The sequence below is a fragment of the Gastrolobium bilobum genome, unplaced genomic scaffold (genome assembly GCF_033153095.1).
Source record: "Gastrolobium bilobum isolate Gb01-03AN ecotype WA unplaced genomic scaffold, APGP_CSIRO_Gbil_v1 utg7478, whole genome shotgun sequence".
NCBI classification, from domain to species: domain Eukaryota; kingdom Viridiplantae; phylum Streptophyta; class Magnoliopsida; order Fabales; family Fabaceae; genus Gastrolobium; species Gastrolobium bilobum.
Window position 1 is genome coordinate 48,555 of NW_026897341.1, and position 27,987 is coordinate 76,541.

The 27,987-nt window shown below is 34.8% G+C and overlaps 2 protein-coding genes across 6 annotated transcripts; both read left to right on the forward strand.

Annotated features, from left to right (window-relative positions):
* The first annotated feature begins 7,065 nt into the window (after nucleotides 1-7,065).
* Nucleotides 7,066-13,087, forward strand: LOC133306129 (protein SENSITIVITY TO RED LIGHT REDUCED 1-like). 5 transcript variants are annotated; one of them, XM_061506408.1, is made up of 5 exons: nucleotides 7,066-7,190; nucleotides 7,380-7,452; nucleotides 8,898-9,022; nucleotides 10,008-10,103; nucleotides 11,876-13,087. In XM_061506408.1, exon 5 carries the CDS (start codon nucleotides 11,935-11,937, stop codon nucleotides 12,766-12,768), a length of 834 nt encoding a protein of 277 aa, XP_061362392.1. In that variant the 5' UTR covers nucleotides 7,066-7,190; nucleotides 7,380-7,452; nucleotides 8,898-9,022; nucleotides 10,008-10,103; nucleotides 11,876-11,934; the 3' UTR covers nucleotides 12,769-13,087. The 5 variants fall into 5 exon arrangements, with proteins under 5 accessions (XP_061362392.1, XP_061362393.1, XP_061362394.1 ...); XM_061506409.1 differs by having other exon boundaries at nucleotides 8,914-9,022; XM_061506410.1 differs by having other exon boundaries at nucleotides 7,104-7,276; nucleotides 9,972-10,103.
* An 11,870-nt stretch (nucleotides 13,088-24,957) lies between these two features.
* On the forward strand, nucleotides 24,958-26,430 carry LOC133306135 (uncharacterized protein At5g39865-like). Its single transcript, XM_061506416.1, has 2 exons — nucleotides 24,958-25,250; nucleotides 25,396-26,430. Exon 2 carries the CDS (start codon nucleotides 25,417-25,419, stop codon nucleotides 26,188-26,190), a length of 774 nt encoding a protein of 257 aa, XP_061362400.1. The 5' UTR covers nucleotides 24,958-25,250; nucleotides 25,396-25,416; the 3' UTR covers nucleotides 26,191-26,430.
* The last annotated feature ends 1,557 nt before the right edge of the window (nucleotides 26,431-27,987 follow it).

The window sequence follows — 27,987 nt, forward strand, 5'->3', positions numbered from 1 at the left end:
TCTCAGACCTAGTTGCCCTTTTTTTAGCTAATGCTAAAAGGGCATAACTTCATAGGGACTGAAGAATAAGAAACGACTTTCTAGGACTTCCTTACAAGTAATAACCAAGAAGAGTACAAAGCTAGAATCTATTTCAAACTAGTTCTGGTTACTATTTTCAAACTAATAACCTATGTATCTCTCTTAGATTGGCCAGATTCAAAAGAGATTGAGATTAATTCTCTTTAAACAAACTAGCTCGGGTTTGTAACAAGATTCAATTATTGATTAAGGTAATCTTCAAGATGATTCACATCTAGAAACCTGTTTAGCTACTCATAGCATTTAAACCAAAATTCAAATATAGATTACAAAGTCCCATTGGAGTTCTCAAATTAAATAAAAACTATAAGATTTAGAATCCAATACAAATAAATTCAGATTCAAAAGCAAAATAATTGAAAGGAGAGGAAGAAATCCATTTCATGTAATTATTGAACTTCAAAATAAATTCCAAATTGCAAGATGAAGTACTTCAAGCTTCCAAAATCAGCAATAATGCATAAGACTCGTGAAGAAGAAGACAATGCAAAGGAAATGCTTCATACAACAGAAAACTAGAAAATATTGACAAGTGAAAGTGTATGATCAAAAGCTAAAAGTTCCTAATAACATCTCTTCTACTCCTTTTGTAGCCTTCTTGTTAGGAATGTGGCTTCCATACTCAAGAAGGGGGGGTGAATTGAGTATTACAAATTTTTTGCAAAAGCCCCATTCTAGTTTCTAAATAATCATTTCAAGCAAATTTTGATATGTGGAAAGCTAATCAATACATTCAGACAATCCATAATATATAATATATCATAATTATAGAACTTATACTAGTATATACAAGATATCAAAGAAGCAATTAAAGTGTTAGAAATAAAGAGTTTAGAGTTTAGAGAATTGCTAACACAATATATCCTGGTTCGGTTGCCACCACTTGTGACCTACGTCCAAACTGAAGCCGCTCGATCAACTCTTTCACTAATGGTCAAGCTTCACGGGTGCTTGACAAATCTTTACAATCTTCCAAGATTTCGGATTCTTGGATACCTTTCAATCTCCAAGTTTACGGGTACTTGGTAACCTTACAATTCACTCCAAATTTACTTAAGTATTTGGCTACCTCTCAAATAATGGGTCTCACAACCCTTTCAACTCAAGAATACAGGAAGGGGAATATTAGGAAATGAATATACACTCTCAAAGTGTGGATATACAACTTGAAGCACTATGAGTATATGGATTTTCAAGATATGAGCTCAAATATATTTGATCTTTGAAAGATATGAAAGAATATGCAAATGATAGTGTAGAAGCTCTCAAATCATCCTTAAGATGTGTAGGAATAGTGATTTCTTCGTTTTAGGGTCATAAGGAATGTATTTATAGTGTTTGCATTGAAAACTAGTCATTTATAGTTGTTTTATGCATTCTGCCCAGTAAGTATTCGAATACTTTTCGTGTGGTATTCGAATACTTCATTTATAGCCATTTATAGTTGTTATAGGCTTTCTTCCCAGTAATTATTCGAATATTTTTCGTGTGGTATCGAATACTGCATCAGGTATTCGAATACTTTATTCACAGCAAGAAAATTGTTTTATATTTTGAGCATAACTTGAGTTATATTTGTCGGATTGATGTGATCTTGGTCTCGTTAGAAAGATGAAAGAAAGACATACAACTTTTATGAAGAACACAAGATCCAAATCCATCATCTTAGATACGAAAAATTGTATTCAAGGCAGCAGAAAAATTAAGCAACAAATTTTAGGTTCAAATGTGTTCTAGCTTGCTTCCAACCACTTTTTGTGAAAGATCTTGACTTGATAAATATGTTTTGAAGTTATAAAATATGTCAAGGATCTTTTCCTTGGATTTTTCAAATTTCTTTCAAGTATATAAAGATTATGATTATGCAATTTGAAAAACACGTTTACTTTGAGAAAAACTTTGAGCTCATGTAATGCAATCTATCATATACCCTTACATATATTCTAAGTCCTAAAGATATATTCCAAATATGATATTAGACTTAGCTTTATGTCTTGTGTCTTGGATCTTTTCTTGAACTTGATGCTTTGACTTGTTCAATATGACAATGCTTGACACTTTGTTGGTTTTGATCATTTTTCACCATGGTTATGATATTGAGCTTCTCTTAGATGTTTTCCATGGTTAGTTGTCTTTGATCATGTTATTTCTCTTCTAATTATTCCTTGTTGCTCTTGATGCAATGATCTTGCCACTTTGATATGACATCACTCTTCTTGTGTGGCTACATCATACATTTTCAATATCCACATATGGTTGATGCTTTTTGCTCTTGATCAAATGATCTTGCCTTTTTGTTGTTGCCACTTTGTTATCATCAAAACATACATTGTATCTACACTTCTTATATCCCAAAAAGTAGTGTTAAGCTTTTTGTCTCTTGTGGTCCCCACTTCCACTCAGTTGTAAGTTGTAACTAACTTGTCATATTATTCACTCTCCTTTTCTTTTACAAAACATAAGAGATAATGTCACATTCTATTCAAAATGAACCATTTTGCACTATTTTAAGAATAACATAGTCGTAAGTATTTTTTTTTTATCAAAAATAACATTCATTCCCTGTGTATTTCACCTATTAATCATATCTTTGCACTAATTATAAAAGCATCCAAACATCTGCCAATTGAGATTCTGGTTTCCAAGACTTAATTATCATATTGTCCATATCAACTTCTAGCATTTTTTCAATTTGGTCTTGGACTTAACTATTATATCGCCCATAAGCTTTCTTCACCATTACTATATTCGATTGTCATGTCACATATCCCACTCCCCAATGAACCCGACTTCGGGCAATTCTTTTACTATTTCTTCCATTATCTTCCTTCTTTCCAAGCACAATTTCCTTTTCTTTTGGGCTATGGTTGAATAGTCATCATTTGTGAAAGTGGTGGGAGGTTCCCGTCTTTCATCATTCCCATATGAATCTGGTTATTCCCATGTGCCAAACTTCTTCATGGTTTGGTGGGTTGGGATCTTGCTTTTGCTCCTTATTATTCCCACTGAATTCTTTCTGTCCATCCTTAGAGGGGCTTTGGCTTTTATCAGGCCTCTTTCTTCCTTTATTCTTAGGTCCTTCAGACTTTGAACTTCCTCATTTAATATACTTGTATTGTATCCCTAAGATTATAACAGTCATACGTTGCATGTCCACAGCATATATAGAAGTCGCACCACTTGCTTTTGTCCATTTGAACATGCACTGATTGGATGAGAGATAGCTTTTCCATGCTGCGGGACTCTACGTTCATGAGTTCTTGGAGAATTTAAGCTTTGGATGTGTTAAGGTGGGTATACCCCTTTTGGCCGGAGTGACCTGACCTCCCTCCAAGGACGCCTAGTTTGCTGAGATTATCATCTCACCTCGCGTTATGGGGATTACCATTTCAGGTACAGTAGCTGATGGTGCCGCGACATCGGTCAACAAGAGGCCGGAGGAGAGATACTATCTGACATGATAGTCATGGCTTGGACTGCTATTTTGATATGTACATGACATATTATTATTTTGAGTTATATATGTCATGTTATTTTTTGAAGAGCATAGGAGATGTCTATACCATGTTGATAGTCTGTATATGTTATCTATGATGACTGCACAATTCTATGTTACTTATTTAATTACATCTCTTTTGTGTAGTTGATGTAATCATGTAAGTAACATTATGGACATTGGTTTGGAGAACTAGTATTTAAGTGATAGCCTATGCCATGGATGGCTGGTTAATATGATGTATGCTTAAATTATATTAAACTGTTAATCAGGTTGGAATTGTCATGGTGAAAATTATCTCCAGTGGTCCAAAATACAAACAAAATGCCATCCGTTTTATTTTGACCAAAGAGGCGATAGAAGTTGCAATACATAAGGAAAAGGAAAAAGTTAATCATGTTTTTATACTAGGTTTAGTCTAGTGATTTAGGAAAAGAGCTTCTGCGTTTAATTATGTAAACATGTTGTGCTTATTACCATATGTATGTTAATACACCAGGTGCACACGGGGAGTTACACTCACAATGACTATCTTGGCTTCTGCCTTACTCCACACAATCCGCACAAAGCATCCGTGGTTTTTGGCTATGGTCCACAATTGGTGAACTGTTGTATGAAGAGGTTGGCTAAGTTGGCCCAGCTATCCACTAAATTAGCAGGTAACAATGTATTCCACTCTAGCGCCTGTTTCCTTTGAAATACTGAAAATGTCTTGCATAAGAGGGAATTTGTCTCCCCGTATAAGGATATAGTCGCCCTGAATATGGTGACAAATTTAATGGGGTCTGAACTTCCTTCATATGTTTTTAAGTCTACTATGTGTCACAACCAAGATAGAATTGGCATTGCCTTAAGTCACCATGAACCTTCTTGGTCTTGCCTTCTAGGTTCATCGTGTTTGTACGAATATTCTCGGGTAAGTATAACTAGGAAGTCATGTGGAGAAGCCACTACTCGCCCATTCCAAGGTTCCATTTCCCGCTGATAGAGATGTGTCCCGTTTCCTTCGGGCTAATGCTGGTTTTGACCTTAGGCATGGTAATGGTGATCGACATAGTAATGTTGATGGTTTGATGGTATGAATCAGGGGTGCTTGTGTAAACACATAGAGCTAATTTGTGCTCTGGAAATAGATTAAGCATTATTCAAAATGTAGTACCCCATTTGGAATTGTACTCACCTATATTAAGTTTCTAGGGATTATTTGTGTCCCAGAGCGGTAATCGCACCTATTTTGAAAACCCCAACCGAGTAAAAACTTATTTCTTGAAATCTTTACCTAAATCGTAGTTTAAATATTCAATAATTAAACTAAATATTCTATGTTGTCAGACTTAAACCCGATAAATAAACCATGCGAGAGAATTTAAAAAATTTATGTCATATGTTATCTATCACTTAACAATCAAAACCTTTTAGTTGGTTGCTTAATATAAATTGATATCTGGTTAAAATCAAAGGAAATCCCTTCTTTTTCTCTAATATTTAATAGCCAGTTTTGACCATAAATCTTCTCTCTATTTGAAGTTAACCAAGTACTTCTTAATAAATAAACTTACAAGCTTTTATTAAATTTATTATTATTTTGATTTTGACTTATAAGATGTTGTGCCTCATAAGAAGAAGATATTTTTCAAATCATCACATGAACACCAGATGTGTAAATAAATATGAGCCAGGTTAATTTTATAAGCATAACCAAATACATGAACACCAAGTACTTCTTAATAAATAAACTTGCAATTTAATTTTATAAAAATGTAGATTTTCCTTTCAATAAAAAAGTGTTTCATTATATATACATTAGTCATATGAACTTCTTTTTTCTTTTGCAAAATATTCAAAATTATAATTTATTTAGTAAATGCAGTAAATATCATACCACTAAATTTCTTCTAGGGGGTGTTTGGTTAAGGGATTTGGTTGAGATTGATAGGGAAATGATAGATGGGCATCTAAGTTAACCATGTTTGCTTGAAGGTTTTTTCACATTTATCCATCTAACTCAGTTTCCTACATAAGCTAGATGCATATGTTTTCTGTCCATTTAGCCGGCCAAATTTATCCTATGGGCAGTGTGGTATTCAAGGAAAGTTGCCTAATTGCTCAGAGTGAATTCTAAACAAAACACAAGTCTACCCTGACTTTGCGCGTGAAAGGAAAATGGCAATCATGTGGAATATCCGTGTTACAACCCCAGGCTCCTTCTCCAGAAGTGCTTTCACAACCTCCACATGACCATTTCTCGCAGCAGAATGCAAAGCTGTGTGCAGCTGTGTGCTTGTAATAGATATTCTAGCAATGGTAACCAAGCTACTATCTGCTTGTAATAGAAATTTCACTATCTCAATATACCCTTGTGTTGCAGCTGTGGTGTTGGATGGATCAATAGTCATTGACAATTCAGGATGAGCCTCCATTAGGATCTTCAGTACATCTGCAACAAGGAAAACAGAACTCTTAATCCAAGAGGTGCGATAATATCCACTGTGGTAGAAAGAAGATGAAAGGGGTGCTCCTGCTATGGAGTTCTCTATGCTTCAACAAACTCTCTACACCCTCTCTTCCTTCTCTCTCCTTTCAAACCAGACCCTTCAAGCTCTCAATATCAGCTACTGTGGAATCCACTAATACCCAAAAACTCAGAGCGAAAGAGAGAAGGCGCTTGAAAGACGAGGGTTATTTTTGTAATATTATATTTTTTTCCTATCTATATTTTACCTACAACCAAACATAGATTTTATAAATGTTACCTAATTTCTCCGGTAAAATTTTTTACAACCAAACAACTTTTTTTACATTTTCCTATCAAACTCACTTCTCCCCCATTTTCCTATCAATAACATTTCCCTATTATTCTTAAAATTTCTCCTAAACCAAACACCCCCCGAGGACTTGTATGGGAGTTATTTAAAAGGATGTTTGGTAAGAGGAGTATTCTCAGGATTTCGTTTTATGCGTATTATCTAAAAATCAAAATACTGCCAAAGAATATCATCCTGAGGATGATTTTCAAGAATCTCATAGAAAACTATGGATTAATTTTTCAGATAAAAAACACCAAACATAATATCAAAAAAATTAATTCAACATTCTTGAAAATATTTTGCCCTAACAATAATTTTTTTATAATATTTTAAGAAAATTTATTTTTCGATCATATTTCTAAAAATCATCATTCTAGATAAAAAAAAATTGTCCCCTATAAAAAGAAAAGAAAAGAAGGAAGGTAAAAAATTTAGCTATGTCTTCTCTATTTGTGAGTTAAAAAAAGGGTTTTATAAGAGTTATGTTGTAGGAATAGTGATTGTGTTATGTTATAGAGATTTATTTTATGTGTTGAAATTTTTTTTTTTTTTTTGCTGCGGGTTCCACAAATGTTATGTGTGTAGGAAATATTTTATGTCGTTTTAAATGTTAAATGATAGATTTAACACAAAAAACAAGAGAACATAATTGGACATTCTTTGTAAAATTCTTACGAAATCTTCTCATCCTTAATCAAAGTTCTTATCCGCCCGTTCCCTTGCATTAAAATCAAAACCCTCACTCTCTCTGTCCAATTTCCTCTCCCACTTCTAACCATTCCGTATGTGCACACTTGCGGATTAGGGTTCGTTGGCATTAACCTAAACTTTTCTTTCTCTTTTTCTACTCTTTCTCGCTAACCAAACACTTGATTAGTTGCTTCATTACTTGGTATCTTTGATTTTGTGTTATTCTAATGCATTTTTTTAAAAAAATTTATGCACAAATAAATGTTCCGAAGCTCATTTTTTTTTTTGCTGATTTGATTGCTCAGTGTTAGCAATTGGGGGAAGCAACGTCGAAGTGGATTTACCCAGCACTGCACGGGTTCGTCGCTGAAGAAAAAGGTTTGATTTTCTTAGCCGTATATGCTGAATATTCGTTCTTATAATGCTTATTTGGTGCTTGTTTTCGGTAGTTGCTTTTTTTTTTTTTTTGTACAAAATGGGTTTTTTTATTAGTATGTTAATCCCTTTTAAATCATGTAAATTGTGGCGCATCGATCTGATACTTGAGAGTGTGTGCCCACAAACTGTTTGATGTATGGTCTGAATCATGGAGAGTGATAACTTGATATCGCCTTTATATTCATTTTCAGTTACCAATAATTTTCTGGTGTGGTTTTGTTTAATAAACTGTTTTATCTTAAACTGAAGTCATTGAAGACTATAGAACTAAGAAAGTTCAGGACTTTTTCTCTGTTTTTCTTTGTTCTTTAACTTTCATTAGTCCACCCTTTTTTTTTTCAAATTAATGCTTTTAGTAGGTGCCCAACAGCCAAAAGCAGAGGTTTTAATTGAAGCTCAGTATCAAGCGCAAATTTTGAAACATTATAGGGGTTTTAATAGCTGAATTAAGACCAACCTCGTCATCTTCTTCTGTTCACATATGTTCTTTCAATTGAAGTTGTCTCTTTATTGCCATTTTCTAAAGCATGCTGGTTTGCAACTTTTCTTCTTTCCATAGTGATTAGTATAATGCAAGCCTAACCTAAACTCTTTACTCATCCCATCCTTTATACTAAAGATATTTCATAATGATCCATATTCATTTGACACACGGCCATACATAAGGAAAGCTTGACTTTCCAAAGGAATAATGAGAATGTTTTAAGTCTTAATAGTCTTCCACAAAAGATAATATGACTTAGGTTCTTCCTTCAGCACAAAGCTTACCATCAAATACTAGATTCAGGATATTGTGTGTATGTATACCTACTCTTTAATGTAGTTAAATGAGACAAGGACTTGATATGACTTTTAAGAGGGGAAGGGAAGGAGGGGGAAGGTTTTAGTTATGCCTTCCCATTTTTTGCTAGTTTAAAAAAATGGGGGAAGAGAATTGAGAATATTTCTAAAATCCTTCTCACCCTTAAAATTAAAGTTCCCCCAATTTAGGGAGTATGGAAGAGTAAATATAAAAAATTACTTATATGCCCTTATCAAATCAAAACCCCAGCTCTCTCTATCCAATTTTCTCTCTGTCTTCGAACCATTCGCACAAGGTAAACTACTCTCGAACTTTCCTCCTTCTATTTGGTTCCTGAGAAAATCTTACCCACACTACAATGCAGCAATGCTAATTTTCTACATTCTCCTTTTGCCTGTTGATTTTCTCTCCAATCTCACTAACACAAGGTTTTCTTAAATCCGAACGCAGGGTAACCTCGTTCAGTTTTGAGCTTGCCCAGAATACGATTCTTTTGTCGATTCTGATCTCTGGGTTTTAGAAACTTTTTTTCTTTTTTATGCTTTTATGATGATGAATTTGTGTTAAATGGTTTTGAAATTAGGTGTTTCGATAAATAGGGTTTGGAGCAGTTGAAGTATGTGAAGGAAGCTTCATTTGGACCCGGTTTGCCAGTTAACACAGTCTTCATTGTGGGAAAATTGATAGCTGAGGAAAAGGACTTGCGAGGTTTGCTTGTATTTCCTGTTTGTTGTAGTTGACATTGCAACTATTATTATGTCTATTATACATTCAGAACTTTTTGCATGCTCCTCTTGAAATTTCTTTGAGTATGAACTCTGCTTGTGCTCTGTAACATGAAAGATAGCCATTCTCTTCATTCATATATTTCAGTCCTTGTGCTAGTGGCAATCCATCGCTTGCCCTTCCAACTATAGTTACCTTAACCATTTACTATGGATTGGTTCTCTTTTCTGAAAGATTTCAACGAGATAGATGGATTTATAAGGCCTTTTTATAGAGTATGTGCGGTGAAGGAATGGCTCAGAGAACTTAGAGAAGAAGTTATTCCTAGTGTGTGCAAAAGTAACCATTATGGGAGGAGAAAAGATAAAAGGGTGGCAAAAGCTATAAAAGATAAACCCCTTCAACACAAGAAGAATATGCATTTCCCTTCTTTGGAAACTTTTTCCTTCTTTTCAATTGTTATGGTCCTGTGGAAAATTGTTTACTTTTTGGTTTTTCAGTTTTTGGTGCTAGATGAGTATTGTGATTTGGACACCAAAATCATGGTGCAATGTTTATGCCATTCTAATTCTTGCTAAGGATAAATCTGTTTTTTCTGCACTGTGAACTCCAGTGGGAATATAAGTTACAAATACCTATGCAGATCAGCAGTGCAGTGTATTATAGTATTCAATAACATGTATACAAATAATAAAAAAATTATGAGTTTGGTTTGGTATGAAAAAATTAAGTAAGAAAACTAAAATCTTATGTCATATTCACATCTATATTCCTTAAAACTTAAACACAAAAAAAAAATTAAATTATTAGTTCTTTAATATTTTGTAGTACAAACCCTCTCTCTTTTCAGTAGATGGTGTGGAGGTCTGTACAATTTGCTCTTTAAAATGTTGAAAACTCCTCTCCGTGTCTTCTTTTTTCATCTATTTAGGAAGTTATAACCGACAACGTTCTGTACTCTTTCTAGCATGTTCTAAAGGCACCATCTTCTGGCAATGTGCATGGGCTTCGAGTTACAGTGGGTGAACAGGTTTCTGATGGCATTGTTCTTTTCAATGTAAAGGTTAGTTAATTGCCTTTTCTATTCTTCACGTAGGCCATAGCCTGATTGTACTAGCAATATTAATAGCACTTTTATATTTCAGTACATCATTTCATTTTATGCTCTGTTTTGATGTTTACTTCTTTGTGCGGGTATAATTTATAATACTGAGGGTCTGCTTGTTTGAATAGGTAAAAAATGAGAAAGATGGAAAATTGAAAATGTACTTAGATGTTAATACAAATGAAAATGACAATGTATCTGCACTTTATGTTTGAATACATCAATTTTTTCCCCTCATTCTTATTTCCACCTATTCAAACAAGCTTACCTTTGGTGCATAAAGTATGTTCCTTCAGCAACATCTATTTGCTGAACTATCATTTTCTTATTATTTTATTCTTTGACATTATACGTCTGTTAATGAAGTAACTTTCTTTAAGTTGACATAAAACAACTCAGATTAGTATGTTAGATTTTTTCTACTAATTTTATCTAGAAAAATATGCAGATGGCACCAATTTGTAGGATTCACTAGTGCAGGAGAGAGTATTTCAATGGCTAAGGACCTCTTTTGGGCATCAGAATTATTTTCTATTTGACCTTCGTGGAGTGGATGTAGAACGGGTGTTAACTTGGTTGGAAGGATTAGGTGAAGTTAGAGCAAATGTTAAAGAGTTGACTCTGAAATTGGAAGTTGGAGGCAGTGCAGTGAATTTAAAAGGGGAACTGTCTCTGTCCAAAACCTCAGCATCATTAAAATAATGTTTTGGGCTCTTAGAAATGAGGGGCAGCAAGCTACTGCACTGGGGTGGAAAGGGTTAGAGGAGGTATTGGAGGAGTTAGAGAATTTTTGGAGGGGACCTAAATACCACCACAAAGGAGGCAAGACCATTCTATAATACTGCAATAGGGAGCACAAGCATCCAACATACGTCCTTAGTGTTATCCACATTATCAGAAAAATGGGATTGAAATGATGGTTAGGGAGATGTTGACTGCTGGAATCATATGGCCTAGTATTAGCCCTTTCGCTAGTCCAGTTCTCTTAGAAAGAAAGATGGGAGGGGGGGTGTTTTTTTTTTTTTTTGGTTAATAGATATAGTAGAGATCAGCAGTCCCATTTAGGCTAGGGGAAAGCAGATTGTGGCTGAACAAGAAGAAATACAGTTTTGGGCTAGGGTGTCAAGGCTGATCCAGCTAAAATTCTGGATATATTAAATTGGCCCGTGCCTATTTATGCAAAGGGATTGAGAGGTTTCTTGGGATTAACTAGGTATTGTAGAAAATTCATTACCAATTATAAAAAAAATGCAATGTCCCCTTTCTCAGCTGTGGGACTTTTGTAACCATTACATTACCTGTCTCCAGTCACGCTTGGAAAGATGTCTCCATGGATCATGGATTTTATTGGACAGTCACCTAAGGCTTTTGAGGCGGATACTGTGTTTTTAGTTGTTGATTAGCTGACTAAATATGTACACTTAATTGCTCTCAACCACATTTTCAATGGCAAGGATATATCTGTGTTATTTATAAAGAAAGTAGTTAGATTACACTGTTTTCCATCTTCATTTGTATCAGACAGAGATAAGATTTTTCTTGGATAAAAAATTCAAGAAAAAGATGCGTATACGCATCTTTGTTTTTGCCTACTTTAGTAATCCACACTTACAATTTTGATCTTCATCTTGATTTTGAACTAGTTATTAGTAATATGGATTCAATCTACTGTTTATTTCTTATGACTAAACATGGAAAGCCCAGCACTAACACCTTGTAGTCTTATCCAGAATTTGCTATTGCATTCCAAGGTTGAAGCAGTATCAGAGACAAAAAACATTGTATCTGAATGGCAGCTTCAGCAAAAACTCTAACAATTGACAATTGCACTACAAATGGAGGCTGGACAGTTGTTTTACCCCGTCGTGGCAGACAAAGAAGAAAAGCTACCAAAGTTGGAATTTTGGAAGAAAAACTAGAATCATGGGCTCCAACAGATTCCCAGACAGATCCAAATAGAGAAACAACATTGGTGCAGAAAATAGAAAGATTTATAAATAGGATTGGGAGCTCTCAATTCTATCATACTTTCAGAGATCAAATTCAAACATCAGTTTGTGATTACTTCCAAAGGGTTTTGGGCTCAGAGATGAAGATGCAAATGGTCATTTATGGCATTGGGAGCGTTGAATTGTATGAGCCCCCTCGATTGCAACTTAGCCTTGCAATATTGATGAGAAGAGATTTCAGTTGGGTTGGAAACATAGAAGTATTTGATCCTATTCTTTCTGTAACCGAGTCTCGGGTTTTGGAAGCTCTTGGTTGCTCTGTCATGTCCATAAATGAGCATGGGAGGCGAGAGGCTCTAAAGCCAACATTGTTCTTCATGCCTCACTGTGAAGCAGAATTATATAACAACCTGTTGCAGGCAAATTGGAAACTGAATCTCTTAAGAAACATGGTATTATTTGGGAATAGCTTTGAAACATACGAGCAGCATGTGTCAGTATGTAAGAACTCACCTATTGTCAACTCAGTGGGGCATATTTTGGCTGTTCGAAGATTCACAAATGAATTTAGAATCGAAACAGTTTCAGATGATTATTATAATGCATTTCACGATTCAAGTTGGCATTTTTTCAGCCCTGTCCATGAGATAGAGCTGCAATTTATCAATTCTTGATGGAGCATATTAGATGAGCATAGATTCATTTGAAGGGATGTATTCCGGTATCAATGTTTGGTTGTACACCACTTTGGCTTGTTATTGATCAAGAAAATGCTGGAACTGTTACCCTCTATTCATTTGAAGGGATGTATTCCGGTATCAATATTTGGTTGTACACCACTTTGGCTTGTTATTGATCAAGAAAATGCTGGAACTGTTACCCTCTCATGTCTTTTTCTTTTTTCTTAATATCATGAAGAATTGTTTCTGTCTTGAGATTTGGCTGTTGCCTAACAACAGTATAAGAAGAGTTGGTGTCATTTGTTTTGGAGACCTCTGCTATCTCTATAATTCAATTTGGCTGATGCTTTAACAAATTATTTGGATGGGATGATCTCATAATTAGCATAACTGAGTAGGCCACACACAACTATAAAAGACAATTCCTTTTTCAAGCAGCAAGCAACTCAGTCACAATTTCTGTTTCATCATATGATTGGAAGCAATCACTTGGTTTGCAAAGGAAGAAAGGGCTATTAATAGACTTGATTACTTGAAATCGTTAGTACAAATTGCACTAATCAATTGAAATAAAACTGCATTATAGACTTGGATCCACTTCCATCCCTCCAATTTATAGCCCTTTCTTTCTTTCTTATGTTTTTTGATACATTAAGGAAATAAAAGAGAGACTAACTCTCACAAATCTATCTGGGAAAGAGGCAGACAACCAGTAGGAGGCGTATTGAACTCTTGAAGATTCGGTCAGGCGGTCATAGTTGACAGTTGTTATGCATGAGTTGCTACATCTATTTCCTTCCTTATAGGTATGGGAAAGAGTGACACTATAGCTATGCTTGAGAGCACTGTGAATCCTTTTAATAATATCCCTTTCTTTCCAAGTTTAATATATTTAAGTATTAATTTAGCCATTAATCAATGGGAAAAGTATTTCTCTTGTTATAAAAAGATAAAATTATCTCATTCTACTTTAAAATAATATCGTTTTGGGATTTAGAAAAAAAAATGTAGGATATTTTTATAATTTTACTTTCCTTTTGTATAATGTATTTTATTAAAATATTCTGTATTTTTTGTTCAAACCACAAAATGAGTGAAATAGCAAACTTTGTAAATTAGTGTAAAATAGTTCAACAATAAGACAAATTAACTTATTTCAACCTTTAAAAAATTTCTTTGAACACAATGTTTATTGTAGTATAGACAATTGTGCCATGATCATCAATACTGGAAATGAAGTTGATGTGTCAACGAATGAGTTTACATGATGTTTTTAATGTTTTCCTTTCATTGCAGTGAACTTCTTAACCAATTGAACCATGAAGTGTAACAATTACCCAGCAGGAAGCTCGTATTTGTGCCTTATAAATTAGATTGGCACCACAATTAATAGGAAGAAAGAACACAGAGGAAATGTACAGTAGAAAAACAATGACAGTATTACATGTTTTTTCTATAATTTGATTTCATTAATTTTGCAACCAAAATTCCAATCTTAATAGTTGACATTTAAGATGAGTCGCCCATATCCAAGTTGAGCGTTTTGAATCTGCATTCTCCAACTTGAGGGAGAGTATTAGAGGAACAAACACTATTTTAAAAATATATTGCATTTAATGTATACATAATTATAGGAATATAATTAGTTGTCAGCATAATTAGCTAGTATGTTAATATTCTGTATTGAATACAATTAGTTGTCAGCATGATTAGCTAATATGATAATATTCTGCATTGAATAAAATTAGTTGTCGTATAATTATAGGATTAGAATGTATGAAAGACAGTTAATAGTTTACATTTGAAAACAAAGGGACACTTCCATATTTTTTATATAATTTAATTTAATTAATTAATTTGCCAACAAATATTTCTATAATGTTTTTCTCTTTCTCCCCTACTGTATAAGGGCAGTTATTGTGGCACAACTGAGCCTGATTAGTTTACATCTGAAAATGAAATGACACTTCAATATTTTTCTATAATTTGGTTTAATTAATTAATTTGCCAACAACATTTTCTATAATATTTTATCTTTCTCCCCACATTGTATAAGGGCAGTTACTATGGCACAATTGAGCCTGATTAGTTTACGTCTGAAACGAAGGGACAATCCATATTTTTTCTATAAATTGGTTTAATTAATTTTGCTAACAAAATTCCAATCTTAGTAGCTGTCATTTAAGATGAGCCGCCCATAGTGTGCTATCCAAGTTGGGCATTTTGAATCTGCATGCTCTAATTTTAGTGGGAGTTTAGACGAACAAACAATGTTTTAGAAATATTCTGCATTTAATGTATACGTAATTATAGAAATAAAAAGGATACTAATATTTTAATCAAATCACATATAATTAGAACATACAGAATAAATTAGAACAGAAAGATTTGATGATAACAAAAAGTTTTTTACATGACCAGTATACAACCATCCCAAAATTCATAATCATGTAGACCCTGAAAGACTAACTAAGTGCAACTAACTTCTAACAAGTTCCGTATCTTTAGCTAGTTAGTTTTAACTTACCATTCAGTTAGCCTTGAGTCTTGTATATATATTGGTTAACTCAATGTAATTCATTAAGGAATTGATATCTCAGTTTATTCAATATACACCTTCGTTCTGTTCTCACTTTTCTCTAAATCTTTCTTTCTTCTTTCCTTTGTATCTGATACCTTACATGGTATCAGAGCTTCCTTTTTTTTATCCATGGAAACCAACGCTTCTGCAACAGAGACTCAACCAACAGAAACTCAACCCGTTCAACCTGCTCAGAATTCTGCAGACAGTCCCAATGCTGTGTCACAATCTGCACTTCTCACCTTCTCCAATCCAGTGTCATTCAAATTGGATGAAGGTAACTTTCTTCCTTGGAAACAGCAAGCCATGGCAACAATTAGAGGGTTCAATCTGCAGAGGTTCATCACCAATGAAGCAGATCAATCTTCACAACAAGATCAGTTGCTAATGTCTTGGCTTCTTGCATCTATGTCTGAATCCTTACATACAAGGATGGTTGGGTGTCAATCCTCTTATCAAGTCTGGATCAAGCTAGAGGAATTCTTCACCTCTCAAACTCGATCCAAGGTAAAGCAATTGAAAATTCAGCTAAAGAACATCAAGAAAGACTCTATTGTCTCAAACTACATACTTCAGATCAAGAAAATAGTCGACTCGTTAGCAGCTACAGGTGCTTCAATTACTCCAGAAGATCACATCGATGCAATTCTTGATGGTCTTGGTGAAGAATATGATGCATTCATCACATCTGTCATTTCAAGATCTGATCCATACTCTGTAAGTGAAATAGAGGCTCTTCTTATGGCTCAAGAAGAACATCTGGAAAAACACAGAAAAACTGATGTTGGCCTGATGCAAGCCAATCTGGCTCAAATGAATGTTAGAAAGCCTTATGGATCACATGTTGGGAGGTATCCTTCACACTTCAATAGAGGAGGTCGCTTCAATAATTTTAGAGGCAGATATGGCAGATATGGAGGGAGAACACACAATCAGCAGCATAGTGGAAGACCTCAATGCCAGCTATGTGGCAAACCTGGCCATACAGCATGGGAATGCTACAACAGGTTCAATCAGGGATTTCCAAATCCTTTCAATAGTAGGTCAGAACATGGTGAATCTTCACTTCCAAACTTGCAAGCAAATGTTGCAATCACTGGAAACAGTCCATCTGCTCATCAAGATGACAACACCTCTGAATTCTATTCAGTCTTTGATCCAACGTGGTATCCTGATTCAGGAGCTTCGAACCACTTCACTCCTGATGCATCAAACTTGTTGTCAAAGACTACATACAAAGGTTCAGATACAGTTCAAATAGGTAATGGATTAGGTATGAAAATTCAGCATGTTGGTAATTCAATTTTACAATCCTCTTCCAATTCTTTATCCTTTTCTTTACCTAATTTGTTCCATGTACCTGGTCTTTCGAAGAACCTCCTAAGTGTATCACAATTTGCCAAGGATAATCATGTTTTCTTTGAATTCCATGCTAATAATTGTTTTGTGAAATCTCAGGCTACCAAGGAGATTGTTCTCTAAGGAAAGCTTAAAGATGGTCTTTATGCCTTTGATGGAGCAAATTCAATAAAGTCTTTCAAGCACTCAGCTTATCAAGTGCAAACTGCAGATCAGTCCATACACAATAAATGTCATTCTGATTCTGGTTCTGTATTAGAACTATGGCATAGCAGATTAGGTCATTCTTCCTTTTCAACTATAAAATCTGTACTTTCTCATTGTAAAATTCCATTCAATAATACAAAACCATCTTTGTGTTGTGCATGTTGTATGGGAAAAATGCATCAGCTCCCTTTTACTACCTCTAACACTGTCTATCACACACCACTCGAATTGGTTTATACAGATATTTGGGGTCCAGCTCCCATAGATAACACAAATGGCTCCAAATACTATATATGCTTTGTTGATGCCTTTAGCAAATATACATGGCTATATCCTATGAAGTCCAGATCACAAGTGCACTCTATATTTCCTCATTTCAAAACAATGGCAGAAGTTCAACTCAATACAAAACTGAAATGCTTGCAGACTGATAATGCCAAAGAGTATCTTGCTCTCAAACCTTTTCTTCAAACCAATGGAATTGTTCATCGACTCACATGTCCCTATATCCACCAACAGAATGGTACCCCTGAAAGAAAGCATCGCCACATTGTTGAAATGAGATTACCCATGTTAGCAGCCTCTCATTTGCCAAAGAAATATTGGGAGGATGCCTTCATTTCTGCCTCTGTCATAATAAATCTCCTACCTTCCTCCAGTCTTCAAAATAAATCTCCATGTAAGGTTCTGTTTAATAAGGAACCAGATTACTCCTTCCTAAGAATATTTGGTTGTAGGTGGTATCCATATCTAAGACCATACAATTCCCATAAAATGGACTATAGGTCTGCACCAAGTACCTTTTTAGGCTATAATCCTTCATACAAAGGATATAAATGCCTTACACCATCAGGTAAAGTCATTTACTCACGTCATGTGTTGTTTGATGAACAACAGTTTCCATTTAATCATCCACCTTTATCCACAGTACCTTCCACAGTACCTACTTCCTCTATATCTACTCACATGTCAGTTCCTTGTATTCCCACTGTTGCACCTCTAATGTCTTCGAATATCACACATGCTAAACTATCTACTAACTCTATTTCCAATGATACTGTATCAGCTACTGTACCAGCTATTCACACTTTTTCAACTACTGCACCTGTTACTGACCTTAATTGCAGGTCCCCATGTGCCTCATTTATTGCATCAACTACATCTCCTCCAGTCCTTGCAGCTTCACCTAGTGCATCTACTGCCTCTCCTCCAGTAGCTAATAGACATTCCATGACTACTCGAGCAAAGGCAAGGGTTTTCAAACCAAAATTATTTTCTGCTTCCCTTGAACCCACAACTGTAACTCAAGCAATGGCAGATCCCAATTGGCTTCATGCTATGCAAGATGAATATGATGCTCTCATCAGGAACAAGACTTGGGATCTTGTATCTCTTCCTTCTGGCAGAAAACCTATAGGATGCAAATGGGTTTTTAGGATAAAGTACAATCCAGATGGCTCTATACTCAAAAACAAAGCAAGGCTAGTTGCTAAAGGGTTCCACCAACGTGAACGTGTGGATTATACTGAAACTTTTAGTCCTGTTGTCAAGCCAGCCACGATCAAAATATTTCTTACTCTTGCTCTTGGCAAAGGATGGCCTATACGTCAGCTAGATGTAAATAATGCATTCCTCAATGGTGATCTAGCTGAGGAAGTTTTCATGTCTCAACCACCTGGGTTTTCTGCTTCTGATCCTTCTTTAGTATGTCGATTGGGTAAAGCCCTTTATGGCCTCAAACAAGCCCCTAGAGCTTGGTTTGAGAAGTTAACCACCACTTTAATACAACTTGGTTTTACTGCCACCAAGTGTGATTCTTCCCTGTTTGTTTCAATCACTGCATCAGCCACTACTTATGTGCTGATCTATGTCGATGACATTCTCATCACAGGTTTATCTTCCATTGTTATTTCGGCACTTATCAAGTCTCTCAACAATGCCTTTGCTCTCAAGGATCTAGGAAATCTTCACTACTTTCTTGGTATTGAAGCTAAGACTTCATCCCATGGTGCACTTCATTTGACTCAATCAATGTATATAGCAGATCTGTTAAAGAAGGCAGGAATGACAACTTGTAAATCTCTACCTACACCTATGGTATCCAGTTTGAAACTCTCTTCTAGAGATGGAACTCCTTTCCATGATCCCTCCTTATATCGATCTATTGTAGGTGCTCTCCAATATGCCACTGTGACACGCCCTGATATTTCCTTTTGTGTCAATAAAGTTTGCCAATTTATGCAGTCTCCTCTTGATAATCATTGGCAAGCTGTTAAACGAATCCTTCGATATCTCAGTGACACTCAACACCTAGGACTGGTTATTTCTCCTTCCTCACACATTCACCTTCAAGCCTACTGTGATTCTGACTGGGGCTCTGATGTAAATGACACACGCTCCACTTCTGGACTTTGTGTCTTTCTTGGGGGGAATTTAGTGTCATGGTCTTGCAAGAAACAACAAGTTGTGAGTAGATCAAGTACATAAGCTGAATACAGAAGCCTAGCTGCAACAGTTGCTGAGATCATGTGGATCAAGTCCCTACTATCTGAACACAGAATCACTTTGCCACAAACTCCCAACATCTATTGTGATAATCTAAGTGTTGTTCTCCTCACAACCAATCCTCTCTTTCATTCAAGGACAAAGCATTTTGTTCGTGAGAAGGTACTGGACAAATCGATTTCTGTACATCATGTCCCATCCTCTGATCAAATAGCAGATGGACTTACAAAGGCAGTAACAAGATCAAAGTTTCTTGAACTAAGAGACAAGCTCATTCTTTGATCCTTAGATACTGAACTTGTGGGGGAATGAAAGACTAACTAAGTGCAACTAACTTCTAACAAGTTCCGTATCTTTAGATAGTTAGTTTTAACTTACCATTCAGTTATCCTTGAGTCTTGTATATATATTGGTTAACTCAATGTAATTCATTAAGGAATTGATATCTCAGTTTATTTAATATACAGCTTCGTTCTGTTTTCACTTTTCTCTCAATCTTTCTTTCTTCTTTCCTTTGTATCTGATACCTTACAGACCCAAATATAAATTATATGATTACCGAGGATTAGTCCATAGGGAACCTATGGGGTTACTGGGGGGGAATCTCCAAAATAATATCAATTATATGACTATCATCTTCGTCCTCTTTCGAGACACCATGTGTTCCTTAGAATCGCTTATTCCATAAAGAAATCCAATAACGTCTGCAAACACAATTTTCATTAGTTGTTATAGATGAATAATAATGTATTTGAAGAAATGGAAGAGAACGTTACATGCAGTGTCATTAGGATAGTTTTCAACATCCTAGAATTCCATGAATGAAAAACCATTGATAGAAAGGTTAGTATCGAGTATCGACACTCGGTGTCACAACATTTCTTAAATTAAAAGTAATCCTGTACTCATGTTGCGTTGGCTTAAATTTTTCAGAATTAAGGCCAACACCAAAATTTCGTATTACAACCAACAAAGCCCAACACAGTTGGTAGATAGCTGGGTTCCTTAAACATGCTGACAGGGGTTCGATTCCTGGCCATGCGTATGGAAAAAGCTTTGTTGGGAGATATTTACCCACTTAATGTGATCTCACGCCTCGAAAGGATTAGTCTTCGGCCCTCGGCTGGAGGATACCTTGGGAAACCAAAAAAAAAATTCATATTACATATATTCTGTTAGTATTTGGGTGTCCTAGAGACAATCTTATGATTAAATAAGGACATAGATGTAGACCTTTTTAATATTGTCAAAAATAAATAAAAGCACTCTTTATCTTGTTTCATAATTCTGTCTCGATATTAATGTTAATAAATTATGAATAACTTGATAAACCCCGTGGAATAAAATATGTATCTCTTGAGTATCTGTGATGAGATCACAATCATGAGGATTCAAGAATACCGAATGTTTATTCCTAATTTTATGTTCCTAGTCTAGAGATACTGAGAATGGGGTCAGTGATCTCGGGTAAGACTAGCACGACTTATCTACTTGTATATGGATACAAGGTATAGACCTCATGTGCTACAGATATGGAGATGTCTTAGCTAAAGTCGTGGGTGGACCTATAAGGGTATAGCTCGCACTGAACAGACCCACAAAGAGACTCTATGAGGAACTCTCACAGAGAGTATCATTAGAGTAGTCTCTTTATATTTGGGTATGTCTTTCCTAAGACCAGAAGTTATTACCTAGACTGTGTTCTAGAAGGCATGCTTTGATTGTGCACCTCGTCTGCCTGAAACATGGAGACTCATAGGTATACTGTTGGGCTTGTCCTGAAAGAACACAGGGCTAGGGTGATAAGCTGAAGGAATTCGTCAAATCTCTGTGAGAGATTAGGTTATCTGTAAACCGGAGAAATCAGGATGACATTTACAGGGACTCGGGAATCTATGCATAGTAAAAGAGATCATGAGATGATCTGCCTTTAGAGTCTGTAAATTGAAGATTCCCTATTTCGAATAAAGCTTACCCTAAACCGCAGGGGTTGATACGCTTCCTTACCCTAGGTTTTATGGGAATGTAACCGAGACGAAAGGAAATATATACGGCAACCAAATATGTGTAATAGGATGATCAAGTCACTAATCTAACTAGTTCTTGGGCAACAAAGCATTGCTAGTGCTCTGTGTTGTCATTAGATGGGTTGTGGGCTTATTGGGCCCAAGCCCATTTATGTCAGTGGCTATGTTGGACCTAATGGGTCACACACTAACACCTAATTGTCTAGATGCTCTAGCATTAATGGTATTGGGCCTAATAATTGTTATTAGCCCAATGAGTAGTTTGGAACTCCACAGATAGGGTGGAGGGCGCATGGATCTAAGTAATGGGCTTGGATAGTCCAAGACATTACTAATTAATTTAATTAGTTAAATTAATTATCAAATGTTTAAATTTTGAATTTTGAATTTGAAATTTGAAATTTGAAATTCGAATTTTGAATTTGAATTTTGAAATTCGAATTTTGAATTTGAAATTCGAAATTTGAATTTGGAATTTTGAAATTTGAATTTTGAATTTGAATTTTGAAATTTGAATCTTGAAATTTGAATTTTGAAATTTGAATTTGAATTTAGAATTTGAATTTAGAATTTGAATTTGAATTTAAAATTTAAGTGTTTGAAAGTTTGAATTCAAATGTTTGAAATTCGAATTTGAATTGGCTATGAAAAGTTGTTTCATAACAAAAGTATAAGATGAGATCTTGTTGGAACATATCAAGAGGAAATCTTTTGGACATAATCTAAGAAGATTTGGGGTGCTGATTTGGCTGTTGGTTAGTCATCAGAATCAGCTCAAGAAGATACGATCTGTTGGGAGAATATTTGAGTGATTTGATTCAAGTTTGAATGCAACTACTCAAATGTATCTGGTCATTATTTAGGCTATATGGGACGCACCATATAGCTGAATATATGATGATATATGATCAAATATTTGATTAGGCTTTGAACCTAATATCATAAAGATATGATAGGATGTTGTTGGCAATATTAAATAAGATTTGATTTCCAACAAATCCTCTTGTTTCTCCTTGTTGGTGCGCCCTTTTGAAGGGATTTTGAGGATCAAAAATCTGATTGCATCATGAATCTCTTGATCACTACTTGTGCGCCTAATAGTATATATGTTCCTCCTAGGGTTTTGTAAAAGGCCTAAGCCATTCTCTCCTTATTCCTGCGCCACTTTTGTGAGGTTTTCTCTCTGAAAACTTCACTCTTCTAAACACTTTTACATAGTCTCCTTTCATCACACATTGAGCGCATAGCAATCCTTATTGTGGTGATCAGTCGGGTGGTGTGGATCAACGTTAGAGGGTCTGAACCCTTCAGACCTACCTTGATCATCTTAAGTTTTCACGAACAAGGTATGACATACGTCTTAAAGTATGTATCTTGACATGCATGTGTATTCCGCTTGCGGGAATTTTTTTTGTTTTTTCCTCTCACATACTACAGCCTTCAAGGCCAATTCGAACTTTCATATTCCACCCCTCTACTAGTTGATCTCTTATCCTCAGAGAACCACGTACAATCCCATGAATTTTACCACCCTGTTATTACTAAAAGGAGGACCTATTGTAGGAATTAACTAGTTAAGTGTGAAAAGAAATCTGGTTCATAGTGTCTGAAGCAGCTCTAATAATAATAGTAATAATTCTAGTAATAACTAGTAATAAAGATATGCATATTAAGTTTTTTTTTTAAAAAGTAATTTTTTAAATAAGTAATGATATATTTTAAATTAAATTAAAATAAATATATCTAGAGATACAGGTTGGGTAGGATCGGATATTGAGAGAAAAATCCAAATCAATTAAAAATATTTTATTTGATTTGGTTCGAATTGGTAAATTTATTTTGTGTGTGAACTCTACATATAATGTTTAAGATTTGTGGTAGTCCTGACTGTGCATGGCTCCACCATCACCGCCACATCACCACTTGTTCACAGTTTGAAAATACTAAATCTGACATGCAATGTTGAAAAGATGGAGATCTTAAAGTAAAATTGGATAGGGATTAAAAAATTATAAAACGTAAAATCGTAATGTAAAAAAATTGTAAAAGCGTTTAAAATATTAGTAAAATCGTTTTGATGAAAAGAAATCGTAAAAATGTTGCTGATATGTGAGCAATTTCACACAAAACAACCCAAATATCATAAACTTGGGATTTTGTATTCATGTCGGTTGAACCGGGTCATTTGAGCATCTTAACTTAAAGGGGATTTATTAATCTCATGTTACATGAGATAATTATTTCATGCAATAGAGATAAGATAGTGGAGTTCACCATTTATAAAATAAAAAATAAAAAAATAAATAATATGCATCCTGCTACTTTATCTCTATTGCATGAGATAATTATCCCATGCAACATGAGATAATTATTTCCCTAACTTAAAGTATATATTTATTTATCTTAAAAATAAACTAATTTTAAAATAACTTCCGTCAACTTTTTGGTTAGTGTGAGGTTTATTGCGGGTTACTTTGGTAGATCTATATTTTCTCGGAGTGGATCTTCTCATGTGAAAAAGTGGTCATGTGGTCATGTTATTTTGATCACAATCACTCACTCATTGAAGATGAGATAAGAGAGAGAAAAGTATATAATTTTTGAATGAGTGGTTGTGATCAAATAACATAATCACATGATCACTTTTCCACACGAAAGGACATATTTTCTTATTCTATTTTTAATAGAAAAGTCATGACAAGTTATTAGAAAGTTAGTCCGCGTCCTTTCTTTCAAAAAAAGGCAGCTCAGGTGGGCCCAACTTCAGCTTCCTCCCAACATATATCTCAAAAAATACAAACACAAACAACAAAAGTGGGTTAGTTGCATGCTATACTGCCATGCCACCAAAATGGGGAATAAGAAAGAAAATAACCCATATACCTATTTCCCTTTTTTCTATTTCCCATGAAAGAAAAAAAAGAAAAAAAAGAGAGACAAAACCACAGCACTCACTGTTTTATTTTTCTCTATCTACAAAACAAGAAATTTTTTTTTTGTTTATTTCCATTTTCATATCTCTAAATCCAAATCCAAATCCAAAAGAAAAAACTAAAATACTCATTGTTTCTCTATATTATCTACAAAAAGAAAAGAAAAAACTCCAATTCGTTTTCACCATTGTTTTCATTTTCATATCTCCAAAACAAGAAAAAAAAAATCATTTATTTCCATTTTCATATCTCTAAATCCAAATCCAAAACAGAAACTATTTTCGTTGTCGTTTTCAGTTGCATATCCGCAATCCAAAAATAGGTAATTGCACACTCTGTTTATCTTTCTCTCTACTAAAAAGAAATAAATGAATTAATCCATTTTCACATCTCTTATCCAAGGGCAAAACAAAAGCACACCCTGTTTCCTATATCTCTAGAAAAAATAAAAATATTCCATATCTAACTTTTCAGTTTTTCTTTTTCTTTTTCTTTCTATTTTATCTCACTCTAGAAATTCTTGACGTTGTAGATAAGTCTTAGTCTACCCCCATTATATCTCTGTTTCTCTATCTGTCAGAGCAACTACAAAAGCAACAGAAAGCCAAATTGTTCAAATCCTCCACATATTTTTACTCGAACACAAACAGTAAATTTCACAACAAAATCTCTCTTCAAAGCCTATTAATGAGAAAAACAGCTGCTCAACAACAAGAAGAAAAAAGAAAAGAAAAACAGAGACAACAGAAAAAGTCATCATCATAAACCAGCACAGACAAAACTTCCAAAAAAAATCAAAAAACACCTCCTCCTCCGCCGCGCCGGAGAATCATCGCCATCGTCTGCCACCGCCCCTTTCGTGAGGTGAGAAAGAATAAACCTTGAATTTGATTTTTTTTTCGTTTCTTTCTTTTTTTTAGAAAAAAAAAAAGCCCAAATTTTCTTGCCCGTGAAAAATTGAGCTTGATTATGATTATTCTGAAAAGAAACCCTGGTTTTTTGCGATCAGGGTATCGTTGAATTCTCGAAGATGTCGAGGTTTCCGTTCTTCAACCGTTCGAACACGATTCACTCAGAAGCGTCGCGGAAACCCTACCACCACCTCGACCAGAACCACCTGGACCGGTCCGGTTCATTGAGCAAATTCTACGGTTCAATGGAATCGGTGAAGTCCGCGGGAAACTCCATCCGCGGAAGGGTGGTGAAGAAGCTCTGCAATTTGTTCGAATCATCATCGAAAGAATCGTCAAAATCATCGCCATCACCTTCTTCTTCTGAAGAACCGGTTCGTTCTTCGAAATCGAGTACTAAACCGGGTTCAGAACCGTTCACGTTGTTCAGATTATCGAACGCAGAGGACCGAGTCGTTGTGTATTTGACGAGCCTGCGAGGGATTAGAAGGACATTCGAGGATTGCAACGCGGTTCGGATGATTCTGAAGGGTTTTAGGATTTGGGTTGATGAAAGGGATGTGTCTATGGATCGTGAGTATAGAAAAGAGTTGCAGTGTGTGTTGGGTGAAGAGAATGTTGCATTGCCTCAAGTGTTTATTAAAGGAAAGTATGTTGGGGGTGCTAATGTGATTAAGGATCTTTTTGAATGTGGTGAATTGGGTAGGGTTCTTGAAGGGATACCTAAGACAAAGCCTGGTTTTGTTTGTGAGACTTGTGGGGATGTGAGGTTTATGCCTTGTGATAATTGCAGTGGGAGTATGAAGGTTTTTGATGAGGATGAAGGGTTGTTGAAGAGGTGCTTGGAGTGTAATGAGAATGGACTCATTCGGTGTCCTAGCTGCTGTTACTAAGTTGATTTTATTTGATTATGATGGTGGTGGTGGTGTTTATGTGGTAATGTGGGTTTGGTTAATGGATATTCAAAGTGCTCTTTGAATTTATGGATGTTTTTTTCTTTTAGTTCTGCTCCTTGAACAGAGTTTTGTTTGGTTCAAGAATGTGTTTTTTTTTCAATCAAAATGCAAAACTGGTATCAGAATGTGTATGTTCCCGACAATGTAAATATTTAGTGTGTATAATAATTTATTTAGTGTGTATAATAATTTGCAAATATTGGTCCTTGGTAGTTTATACTCGGCTTTTTCACCTTATTAATTTATTTTTCAAAAAGTTTGATCGAATTAAGTTTTGTCAAACTTATTGTTAGATTAATGCACAGAGAGACATGATACTTGTCACATTTAAATGTTTAATCATGATAAGTGACATGTCAGGTGTTACGTCTCTCTGCATTAGGCTAGTAATAAATTTGACCAAAAATTTAATTCCATCAAATCTTTTGAAAAACGAATTAGTACTCTGAAAAAATGCTTTATACTCATAATGTGATATTTTAATCCTTTTTTCATTTCGGAGATGTTATGTGTAATCCATTGTCCGATTAATTCGATTCAAAATATTGTGGGATTCATTATAAAGGACGTATCTTTTAAGATCATTTTTTTCATTATCAGAATTTGAGCTCTAAACCTCTGATTAAGATAAACAAGTTAGTTATTATTTGAACTGATGGTTATGGGTTTTATTGTATTTGACAGCACCTGGTTAATGATCTTGCATAGAGCATTTTGATTGACTCCGTTCTTGTTTGTGCAATTGACACTCGAATAAAATTTCATTTTTAACTCTGGTGATTTAGTCTGATAGGTTGTCATTGAGGTGTGTTCTTGGACACGAAGAGTAATGTGCATGTCTCATTCTTCATGTTGAACGATTTTATCTTTTTCTTTATAATTTGTGAATTGAGAAAAATCATCTTTCGTTTAAAATTATCAGCCCTAAATTAATCAATTCGGCAATAAATCAAAATTAAAAACCAATAAATTATATCAAATATTTACCTTAAAGTTATATTAGCTCGATGAATTAATCAATTTTGTAAATTTAATATCCAATAAATGCTGATTTGTTTTTTATTTTTTTTTTTGAAAAATATAATAAACAATAAAGACGATTTGCTTTTTCAAGTAGCCTACACAACAAGCATGGAAAATATTTACGAGTTGCATGATTCACAACTATGTTATCTTCCCAATTAATTAATCAATTCTACAATAAATAAAAATTAAAAATCAACAAAATTTATAACAAATATTTTCTTGAAGTTATATCGGCCCGAATAATTAATCAATTCTCCAATGAATTATATTTTCTGAAAAGAAAAAAAAAAATCAACATTTATTGAACATTAAATCGTCTTTATCGTTTTTCCATGGATACTCCATCTGCATATGCCATGTTACACTATAGTCTCTGCACTATCCAGCGACTTCAATCCTCTCTCCACTTACAAAATGTCGTGTAACGCGCTATACAGTATAACGACTTAGTCCTGACTCCTTGACTGGTTGAAAAATACTGCACTGTTTAGCAAGTTACGTGGCCTAAAACTCGCTGGTCGCTGCCACATGTGTAAATGTAAAATGCTAGGTTTTGTAGCATTTTTGGTGAGTTGGCATTTTGGCAAATTTTTTAGAGAGTGTGACATTCCGATAAATTTTTGTCAATAACGTGGCAAAATGATTGTTGTCCCCCATTCAGGCGTGTCTGAATGATTTCTTTAGTATCCTTTCATAATTATTTTCTAG

Bases quoted from the DNA above. Each gene is read 5' to 3' on its own strand.
- LOC133306129 (XM_061506408.1), top strand. From the start codon at position 11,935: ATGGCAGCTTCAGCAAAAACTCTAACAATTGACAATTGCACTACAAAT.
- LOC133306135 (XM_061506416.1), top strand. From the start codon at position 25,417: ATGTCGAGGTTTCCGTTCTTCAACCGTTCGAACACGATTCACTCAGAA.